Raw genomic sequence first — 11853 nt, 5'->3', positions numbered from 1 at the left:
GTTCTGTAAGCCTTCACCTGAAGTACAGTAATAAAAAAAAAATTTTTTTTTTAAATCTCTCAAAATAAATATTTAAATAATTCAAACTGGGGTCAACTTTATACCTTAAATATAAAATTAGAAGTATCCCCTCCAATTCTATTCTTCCCCATAGGATCCCAACTGAAAGTCAATCATCACCAACTAGAAACACACAGCAAGCACTCAGAATGGAAACTGAGGAAGTCACAGCTGTTGCTCATTTAAAAGCAGTCATACTTAGATGTTTCTATACCTCTCTGCAAGATCCAATCCTGTCAAAGGGTCCTTTAAATTCTACATCTAACACACACACACACACACCCTAAAATCTTTCCCATATCTCCATGCCCACTGTCACTGTCTTAATTCGAGCCCCTTATCACTGCTTGTTTAGACTGCCTCCAACAGGTTTCCCTTTCCCTGCCTTCTGTCTTTACCTCTTTCTATTCATAACGGGAAAAAAAAACATACTAGGGCTTTCATGATCTTCATGAGGTCTGATTATCTCTCCAGGGTATCCTCCCGCCCCACTGCTTTCGAGATGAATCAGACCCAAATCAACCCTATAGAACAGAGAACTGCCTCATAGGGTTTTCAAGGCTACAGTCTTCATAGAAGCAGACTGCCACTTCTTTCTTCTGTGGAACAGCTGGTGGGTTTGAACCACTGAACTTTCAGTTAGCATCCAAGCGCTTAACCATTGTGCCACCGGGGCTCCTTCAGAGTATCCTACTACCTGTTAAACCCATTACTTATAGAACTGGGAGCATCATGCTTCTTGAGCCTTCAGCATTTGCCTTCAGCTTTCCCTTTACCCTAAAACTAAGTGGTGGCACACCTCCTTTCCTGACTCCTTGAGGCTAACCTGTAAAGAAATAAAATACTAAGCTGGCAACACCAAAAGCAGTTGCTGTTGAGTTGACTCCGACTTGTGGTGACCCCAAATTTATGAGCAGAACTGGGCTCTGCTGGTTGTGAGGCAATTTAATTTTCATTTTGTGTTGTTAGCTTAGCTGGTACAACCTATAATTAAGAAGCAACTGCAGATTCTAGTCATCCTTTAAGATATATTTGAAATGTTACCACCTCTGTGAGGCATCTTTCTACTCTCCTAGACCATTAGAGTTCTTTTTCTACCCTGCCACAAGTGTTCACGCCTTTGTTTATAATATAACATGGTGCTGATCTGTTTAAATGTGTGCCTCTTCTATTCCAGACCATGCACAAAAGGGCAAGAACCACAGTTCATTTATTTTTGAAGTCTCAGCATCTAGACACCCTAAGCTTGCCAAAGCTCACTGACTCAGGAAAACAGAAACCATCTAAAAGCCAAAAATAAGTAAGAACCTCAATAAACAAAATTCAGTTTTTTAAATCTTGTACATTATCTATATTCTCCAAATCTATATGAATATGACTCTTTTATCAGTTTAAAGATTTGCCTATAGTGGAAAGGCAAAAAAAAGGGGGGGTGGTGGTTAAAGAACATTTACATTTTTTAGGTGAGATCAGAGACTCAAAGGAGTTAAGTAAATTGCCTAAGTGCTCTAGAGACAATGGGGGAGTGAGATGAGGCAGGCAGCACGGTTTGGATAAAAGCATAGAAGAATGGGGTTGCCCAAATGGGAAGCACCCAGAGTAAAAAACTTGCTGATTCAGTTTCCAATAATTGGAATTTCTTAAGTGAACCTGGCTTTTACAATTGTGGGGATAATCAAATACGGAAATAGGGTGACTCTAAGTTCAGGCTGCTTTTTGTAGTTTCAAATATGGCTGCAAGTGCTGCTGCTATGCATGGTTTTTAGTACTAGTATTTATACTAATACAGTTCCAATAATATGCATAGCCTACAATACTAACGGAAAGGTTGGCAGTTCAAACTCCTCCAGCAGCTCCGCAGGATAAAGACCTGGCGATCTGCTTCCATAAAGATTACAACCTAGAAAACCCTACGGGGCTGTTCTACTGTGTAACACAGGGGGCTGCTGTGAGTTGAAAAACTGACTGACGGCACCTAACAACAACACTTAAGGGAGTTATATTCACTTAATTGTGTTTTCCATTAACATGAGATTGAAATTTATAACAAATAATATAAAATCCACTCTGTCACAGAATCTGCATGATATAAAAAAAGCCCGATAATAAATTAGGCTTTTAAGAGGCCATTATTTGAGTAAGTCAAATGCTGGAATTTGCAAGCTGCCTTGACATCTCTTGTTAATAAACACATTAGAATCTGTTACTTCCTATTTATTCACATGGACCCTGCCTAGCCCAGACTGAGGGAATTTCAACCACTTCTGACCTTGTGGGGTCCCTGATTTACCTAAAAACTCTTACATACACAGAGCCTGTACTGATGGCTGGTCAAGCTGGTAGTAATTCATTCCTGACACTTGTGGTCATTCTGACCAACAAAGACTCTCAGGCTTTTGTTTTTCAGTCTCCCTCAGAGTTCTGCTGCCAGAGTTAGAAAGTAAAATATAACCAATCTCCCCATTCCTAACCCCTTCCACCTCACAGGCCCCTTCTGCCCCCTTCCCCACCAAATATAATAGGAAGGGAATATACTCATTTCTGCTGGACTATGGTTAAAGTTATTTGATCGTGCTCTCTTCTCCATAGCTAATGCGCTCCTGATGTCCAACTACCTGCCACCTACCTGGACCACAACGATACAGATATCCACCTAAACTGAAAATGCAGAGGACCAGGAAGCCACAAACAGCCCTAGGCATCTAAGACAAAAATTAGATGCAAAGGACTTCACTACAGAATCGCAGAGAGGGCCTGTAAGTGATTATTTTTTTCTTTTTTAAAAATCTGACTCTACAGGTTGCTTCTAAACTCCCAATATATTAAAAGCAGAAACTTAGGGAACAGAAACACAAAAAACACATGACAGTGACAATCAGTGAAAAATAAACAGGAAAAATATATTTAACAATTTAGGAACATTTAACACGGGGACAAAAATCCCTACAAGCCTTATTAAGACTTGCTGGCAACACAATAATACAAATCAATATATGTGTGACTCCAGGTTTTACTGAAGAACGAAAACAAAACTAGATTATGCTCAGACATTCCCAACTGCCTACTGGATTAGATAAATGTCCACGTTATGTATCTGTATCCACATAATACACCAGGTACTGTGTTAAGCACTGTGGACACAATGGTGAGATCTCTCAGAATCTACACCAAATCCTATTTTTCAAATTCATTCCCTTTACTCTACTCCTATACCATCATCTTAGTTCAAGGCTACATCACCTCATCAGGGCCTACTCCTCTTAAACTGGTATGTCACACCTAAAACCACATCCATCCAAATTGTAAATCTGAGCATGAGATCCTCCTATTTAAACTCACAGAACAAGGCATTCAAGACCCCTCCCCGCAACATCGATTCTCCCCTCCCACCTTACACTTAACGGTGTCTTAACTATTCCTTCCTAACGGATACATTCCTTGCCTATCCAAGGCCACTCAGGCTCTTCTAAAACACTGATGCAGAGGGGGCAGTCATCACTCTCTTAATTTAAAACTTCACAGGGTAGATACTCTGTAAGAACACATGGCAAAATCCATCACAAACTGATGATGTTAATCTCAGGAGTTCCAAAACTGTTACAGTACCATTAGCACTTCCACCTCCTCCAGAAGAAAAAAAAGAAAAAAGGGAATTACTCCAAAGGCCAATACTCATTCGAACTAGTGAGATTCAGAAATTTTTTTTTACTTTTATTTTAAAGTCAATTTCATCAGTCACAAAGTATACAAAATTTTGGTTATGAATCTATCTGGATGTGGGTTACACACACCTCTTTATAGTATGTGAGGTAGCCAGAATTAGGAAAGGGGGTTAAGATTTGTTTTCTTATCCCCCAGATCTAAGACTACAGAGTAAGAACGGAAAAGCGATACACAAAGATGCTCCAGGGCTGTTTTTTGCAAAAGGCCAGGGGTCAGTAATGTGGGATTTGGACAGCATTATAGAAACAGGCTTAGCTCCCGCTCAGACCAGTGTCAGTCTAGCAATGATCGCGCATACTTAAGGTTACAAGTCGGGAGTTGTCTGCTGTTGCAGCAAACATGAAAACCTTATATTTGTTTATAGCTGGTAGGTTTAGAATGGCTTTCTACTGTAGTGATTAACATCATGGGCTTTTAAGTCAGAAAGTCAAGAGTTCTAATGCCAGCCCCACTGTTACTGTCGATATCCCCCTGAGCCTGTTTCCTCACTTGTGTAATGGGAATAAATCTATTCACACCCGCAAAACCAAACTGGATGCCGTGGAGTCGATTTCAACTCATAGTGACCCTGTAGGACAGAGCAGAACTACCCCACAGTGTTTCCAAGGAGCAGCTGGTGGATTCTAACTGCTGACGTTTTGGTTAGCAGCCGAGCTCTTAACTACTGTGCCACCAGGGATCTTCATAGAGTGTTATTATAATTAATGGCCCTGATACGTATTAAATACCTATTAATATTAAGAACCTTCTTGGTATTTAGAGCCTAAAATAATTTAGGTACAATCATATGGTCTGATAGTGTTAATAACATTCTGAATCTTGTCTTCTTAATCATAATGAGTTCCTTCAGAGAACAGATTTTCTTTCAAAAATAAGAAATACCTCAGAGTAACAACTTCCTGAGTGAAAATGCCTTAGTTCCAAACAAGGTAAAACCTTCCATGACATCTATACAGTATTAACCCAACTGAAGCCTCTACTAGTAGCATCCCCATATCCTCCAGCCAACCCCTGTTCACGGGGTGTGTTCATCTTCCCCATTATGGCTGAGAACTACACTTTAGGAAGATTTCAACTAACTTCATAATGTAGGTTTGATCTTTCCTCCCTATAAAAATGTTTAAGGACATCACAAAATGGGAACACGATACTAAGTGCTTGATGTTACTATTATCCCAACAATAAACACTATGTGCTACTAAGAGCTTATATATATTAACTCATTTAATTCTCCTATAATCCTATGAGGTACTTCCTACCATTATAAGTCTATTCCACAGAAAGGAAAACAGACACTGCCAACAACTTAGCAATATAATGTAGCTACTATTTAAGTGGCTGAGTCCATTCTGAACCCAGGCAGTAGAACTCCACAGCTCACACAATTAACTATGATGCTGTTATTAATTCACTTCACCCTCCCCACAACTTAAAAGTACCTAAAAAAAAAAGTTGCCGTTGAGTTGATTTCAACTCATAGCAACCCTATTGGACAGAGTAAGTAGGACTGCCCCACTGGGTTTCCAAGGCTGTAATCTTTACAGAAGCAACTGCTAAAAGGAACCGATCAAGAAATGGATTTTCAAAAATTATTTCTTTTGATATCAGCATTTTTTAGGGGGAGACACACTGCCTTGTGAAGTTGAGAGTGGATGATTAGCAGGAAGATTCACAGTATACAGCCAGAGAAGGAAGACTGTGGTATAGCTCAGACCTAACCCACGTAATATGGTTCAAAGTCAGTGCTCTATTTTGCCTTTTACTGTATCCTCTTGAACTAACCAATAAGGAGGAACTTTAAGGCACAGTTTTTAGTTTCCATTTTGGCCTTCACTACTTTGGGCTTACTCTAAAAATGAAAGATTAGGGTAAAAGGTGATGAAATCCAAGTTTCTTCCCATAAACCACTGTTAGTCAGGCCTTTGGAAGACTTCTACAGTAGTAATGTCACAACCTGCCTGCATATCCTAAACCACAGATTTGTCTACAAAAAGAATTACGTACAAAAGCCAGTAGACCATTTGCCAGCTGGGTTCAAGTCATCAAATCTCACTGAAAACTTCCTTAATTCCTGATTTTTAAATATCATCAAAACTCTCTCAGAAGTTTTGAAAGAAATATAATTAATCATACAAGATAATTTTAGGACCTGGTACAGTGGAAAGGTAACTGTTGGCCAACAATTTGAACACTGACTTGGATTTTTTTATTTTAGTCTTCCAAAGGAAAATATGACTTGTTTTTCCTACCATGAAGAGAAAATTAGTTGTTTTATAAGAGTACTTTTTTGCATATTACGTGGATGTATCATCCTATCTCTGTAACTTTAATAATCTTTATTTATTAAAGATTTACAGAGCTGTTCTTATATTCTACATGTCTTTACAAGTATGACCTTAAAAATATACAATATAGATGGGATTCTTTTAAAATAAGGAAACGATCAATTTGATAATAAAATTTTTATATGTAAATTCTCCCCTCTCATCAAAATATAGGCTCCATGAAGACAGGGATCTTTTTTTGCTGTTTTGTTCACTGTTATACATCCAGTCCTTGAAACACTGTCAGTGCAAAAAATTTGTGGTTTAGATTATAAACAGAACAGAGCCCCACCCCACCTAGGCACTCTCCCAATGTGCCTTTCCTTACTTTATTTTTCTTCACAGCACTTACCTGGGATACTGTAAATTTATACCTTATATGCACACTAGAAAGTAAGTTCCACAAGGGCAAGAGTTCATTCACTGTTCTATCTCCAGCACCAAAGCTAGAGTAACTACTTGATCAATGAATGAATGTGCACTGTCTGTCGCCTCCCTCTCTCCCAAGAATACAGAATCAGGACAACAGGGACTTCTAGCTCTTCACTGCTATGTTCTTAGAACTTAGAAGAGTACTTAACATTTGGCTGTCTTATTTGTGGTTCTCACTCCAAATATTCTAAAATAAACCACACTGATACAGGAACATAAAAGTGCCAGAAAAGGAAATTCTACAGAGCAGGATGCTAAATAGAATCCTTTCCTAAGTTAAGATGTATCAAGCATTAGTCAGTATTTTTTACTGAGTAGCAAAAAACTGTTTAAGGGCTTTCATATAGCCACATGTGACCTCAGTTCCCCCAACCCTGATTCCACCCTATGTCTTAAATTCGTTCTTGAACTCTCTCTTACCATCAAGATTCTCAGGAACACAGAACTCCTAATGTCTGCCGAAATTTACAGAGAAAGCTTGCTCCTGAATCTTTGTGAAAATACTACCCTATCCATCTTTATGGCCCATCTCCAATACCACCTTCCTGGTGAAGCCATCTCTTTCATTCAATAAAAATTTACTATGTAACTACACACCAGGCACTGGCGACTATATTATGACCCCATTTTAAGAAAAAGGAATATGTAGGAAAAATATGGAGGAATAAGCACAAAAGTATGTGTTCTAATATTTAATATCTGCTACTTAATAAAGCTAAGACAGTGGGATTTTTAAAAGAAAAGTCTTTCAAACAATGGCCAAAATCTGGTTAATCTGAACACATGGAATGTTGGTTGAGGTTTCATAGTAAACCAATGTACCTTAATTTCCATCCACTGATAAAAATAAAAATAGCATTTAATAAATCGCTTATGATAAAGAAATCCCTTAACGACCAGGGACATCCCAAGCAGTGAGGATATACAATGTGTTTCTGGAGACAGTGTCATGCCAGATTATCTCAACACTGTATTTTCAAAAGAGCCTATGAAGGCTAAAGTGGGCTTAGAAGTGAGATGAAAATATTCCAGTACTTGTGCCAGTGAGAACAAGAATTAGCTGGTAATCATTTGGAACAAACTGTGAAGATACAGAATACCAGTCAGTGGTAAAGTAAATGTTTTACTTAAATTTGCTATAAGGGCTTCTTAGAAGTTGTGACAACACAATAGATCCTTTGCATATAATATGTGGGAAATGCTCCACGATGTGAGAAAATTAAATTTGAACAGTAAAGAGTAAACGAACTACTGACCTTAAGCCCTCCGGGACACTCAAAAGCATACTGATAACACATACAAATCAAAGCTGCACTTACCTTAAGAGGCTGGGGGCCTCTCAATCCTGCTTGTCCTCCCATCTGGGGAGAGCCCTGCTGCAGTGGCTCAGTCAGTAAGTTGCCAGGATTTCCGATTCCCGGGTTTGGGTACTGAATATTAGGTCGCCCCCGGCCTGCTCCAATTGAACCGTTCATGACTTGATTAGGCATCATCCCCTGTCCACTGCCTGCGGCCAACATTCCAGGATTCATGCCAGCATTCATCCCTGTGTTTATTCCCATGGCAGGCTGATTTACCGGACTGTTCATCATACCTGTTGCGGACTGCGTGGGACCTTGACTTGGCCCACTGGTGCCCATCCCCATGTTGGGAGAAGTCAAGCCTGCCTGTGCCATGGGGCTTTTGACCATGCTATTTATCAAACCCAATCCAGGACTGTTCTGTTGGGGCTGGCTGGCCATGCTTTGGCCTGGGCCACCAACCCCCATGTTGAGGTTAGGGGAACTACCAGACCGCAGCAATTCTGACAGCTGTTTATGTTTAGAGGCTGCATCTTGTACCATGCCAAGACTTGTCTGAAGCTGACTAATTTCACCACCATTGGTTAGTCCCAATTCTGTAGAGTTGATCAATTCATCTGGTAAGTCATGCTCCAAATCAAATAGAGAGCCAAAATCTAAAACCAAAGAAGAAAGACACAGGTTAAAGTTTGAATGACCAAAATTAGAAACTGCTCTGTATTTTGTTCTTGATGTACATCTAGATATCATATCCACACTCCATGGAATACTACCTATTTATTATTTGTATTGCTGTTTTTTACATAATATAAAAATGCACATTTGGGAGTATTCAGCTATACCAAAAAGTTTAAACACTTAAGAAACTGTACCTAAAGTAAGACCAAGTAAAAAAAGGATTAAATCTTCGTACAATGCCCATTACAAATGAGTTGTTGCAAGTTTGTATTGATAGTCACGGGGGCGGGGGGGGACGACATACAATTAAACTTTATAATACTCTAGAATTCCTTAGAAGAGATTAAAAATAACTTGTCTATACATGATCTAAGAATGGAAATGGAAACAAAATATTTACAACATTATACTACATAAAGAAAGAACTGATACAAATGATCCACCATTTATAGAACAGTCTGTTTGATCGTCATAGGACAGGGCTATCCACCATTCTATACCAAGTTCCTATCACAGTGTCTAACACAAGTAGACCCTCTACTGAATGAAGCTGCTTTCAAATGATCCAAAGCCTATAGAGTAGTTTTTCTTAATTAACCAAAAGCTAGCTGGAATAGAGTAGAAAATCATGCCTCTGGCTTCTTCAACAACACACAAACCACCCCCAGCCACCAAAAAGCGGGCAATGTTACCGCTACATAAAATTACATGCTAATTACAGATTAACCCAGAGTTTCTCAACCTCAGCACTACTGACATTTCGGGTAGATAATTCTCTGATGTGGGGGGAGGATAGGCCATTGTCCTGTGCATTCTAAGATGCTCAGCACATCACTGGTCTCTAAGATGGCAGCAGCATTCCCACCCCAATTGTGACAACCAAAAATGTCTCCAGACATTGCCAGATGTCCCCTGGAGGGACAAAATTGCCTGACTGAAAACCACTGTTTCCAACCCTCAAAGACAAATAAATATTGGATTAGAAAGATACTGATAATAAAGAAAACTAGCAGGAAAAAAAAAAAGAGGTATTCGACTTACGTCAAAACCAACTTACGATGGAGTCTTTGGAATGGAACCCCGTTTAAAGCTGGGGACTACCTGCACTTGGTCATGTTAATCTTAAGTTTCTTGAATAAAGAAGTACAACTTCTCCTTTATATGGCCTGCCTGTGCTCGTATATCATTCTATCACAGCACTGAAATTATCTGTGTGTCTGTCTCCCTACCTCTGCGAGCTCTTCCTCACCACCCCTCCTCACTCCACTTGAGCATCCAGACGGCAATTTCTTGGAAAGAAGCTTGTCTCACCACTGTACGCACCAACTCCTTGCCTAATGCCCAACACAGTAAGCATCTGGTCATATCTGTATTGAACTGAACATGATTCAGTTCATGACCGACTGCTCTCAGAACATGCTTTACAGTCTAGACTTTTATAGAATAATTTTCTCTTCCCTTTTGAAAAATAATATTGGCCTTTACGTCACAAAAATAAAACTATATTATAAATAATTTGGGAATATAAAGAAAGTTTTAAATAAAAAATTTACCTGTGACCTCACTACTCAAAGACAATTGCTTAACAAAGTGACATCGTTTCTTCATTATTTCCTTCTATTTACATAATTTACAAAACTTGGATCATACTTTATGTGCAATTTTGCATTCCCTGTTCCTCTTGGAATATCCAACGATATATTCCATCATCAGCATATTCTTATTATTGAACATATAGAAGAAAATTAAAATAATCTCCTTCCATTTAGAAATTTAAATAATATACCTATACGTAAGTAATAAATTTAAAGAAATCACAAAAGAGAGTAATAATAAAAACACTCCATCTCACCACTTAAAGGCTTACATTAGAAAACGAAGCTAAAAATAACAAGCAAGTAAATATGTTAGAAAAAGAACAGAAAGATGATCAAAGATAAAGGCAATTCTCAATGAAAGAGAAAACAGATACAATAGAGAGGCTATTCACAAAATCAAAGTAGGTTCTCTGAAAAGAGTAATAAAAGATAAATTTCTGGGAAGGCTGATTAAGAAAAAAATAAAATAAAATAATAATGCAATCCTATGATAGACTTCATGCCAAAAATTTGAATACAGACAAAATTGAACAAATTCCTGGGAAAACACTCACCAAACTTTAATAAAAAAGAAATTATATAGGATAAATGTCCCACAACATTTCAATGGCCTTTCTCCAACAAATGAACAGCTTTTATAAAAGGAGGGGTAAAAAAAAGAAAGAGGATGGAGCTGTTACCAAATGAGAGATTCAACAACCAGATGTACTATAAGGTCCTTGTTTGGATCCTGATTAGATCCTGATTCAAACAAATAAACTGTAAAAACATATTTTTAAAAGAGAGTCAGGATGATATAAATATGGACTGACTAGTAGACAATATTAAGAAATTATTAATTTTGTTGAATGGGATAATGACAGTAATAACTATGTTAAAAATAAATCCTTTTTCATGAGAGATGCATACTGAATTATTTCTGGTGAGATAACATGTCTGGGATTTGCTTTAAAACATTCCAACAACAACAAAAAGAAAGAAAAAGGGATGGGGGCAAAATACTGGCAACTTGAAGCCATGTAATAAGTATACAGGAGTTCTTTATACTAGTTTCTCTATTAAATCGGAAGTTTCCATTTAAAACTGTTTAAAAGAAGGAAACATAGAAAGCCTGAATAATCCTATTAATACAGAATAAAAGGAACCACTGGTTAATCTTTCCATAAAGAAAACACCAGATCTAGATGGTTTTACAGGCATGTCCTACCAAACTTTCAAGGAAAGACCAATTCAATCTTATACAGCCACTTCTATGAAAAAAAAAACAAAACACTAATACTTCAAAAATCACACATGGCCAGTACAAGAAAAGAAAATCCCAGGCCAATCCTGTTCATGAGCACAGAAGCAAGAATCCTTAAAAAAAAAAAAAATCAAGTCAAATTCATCAGTGTCTTTAAAATGTAATATCATAAACTGGAATAATTCCAGGAATCCTCCTAAGAAATGGGGGTTTCAACATTAGACCATCTCATATTAACAAAGGAAAAGGAAAAAGTAAGATTCACCTCAGTGGATGTAAGAAAAGCATCTGATAAATTTTGATACCCAATTAAAAAAAAAAATCTAGAAGGAAGCTTAAGTTGATAAAAGGTTTCCTCCAAAACCTAAAAACAGACAGCAAATATGCATAATGGACCATAATTGTAAGTAGTCTCTTTAATTATGAGAATAAGACAAAGATACCCATGACACCCACTTCCATTCAATATTATACTGGAATATTAAGCCAGAGTA

The 11853-nt window shown here is 37.9% G+C and overlaps 1 protein-coding gene across 1 annotated transcript in view; it reads right to left on the bottom strand.

Moving 5' to 3' along the window:
• Window positions 1-11853, bottom strand: part of EP300 (E1A binding protein p300) — an 85243-nt gene that overhangs the window by 50385 nt on the left and 23005 nt on the right. The window contains exon 2 of the mRNA XM_004373894.2: window positions 7859-8496. Coding sequence (XP_004373951.1) covers window positions 7859-8496 — 638 coding nt within the window. The remainder of the gene's footprint in view (window positions 1-7858; window positions 8497-11853) is intronic.

Source organism: Trichechus manatus, unplaced genomic scaffold, assembly GCF_000243295.1.
Source record: "Trichechus manatus latirostris isolate Lorelei unplaced genomic scaffold, TriManLat1.0 scaffold00027, whole genome shotgun sequence".
In the NCBI taxonomy this organism is placed as follows: Eukaryota; Metazoa; Chordata; class Mammalia; order Sirenia; family Trichechidae; genus Trichechus; species Trichechus manatus.
Note: the sequence above shows the minus strand (reverse complement) of the source record. Positions and strands in the feature narration are given on the sequence as shown.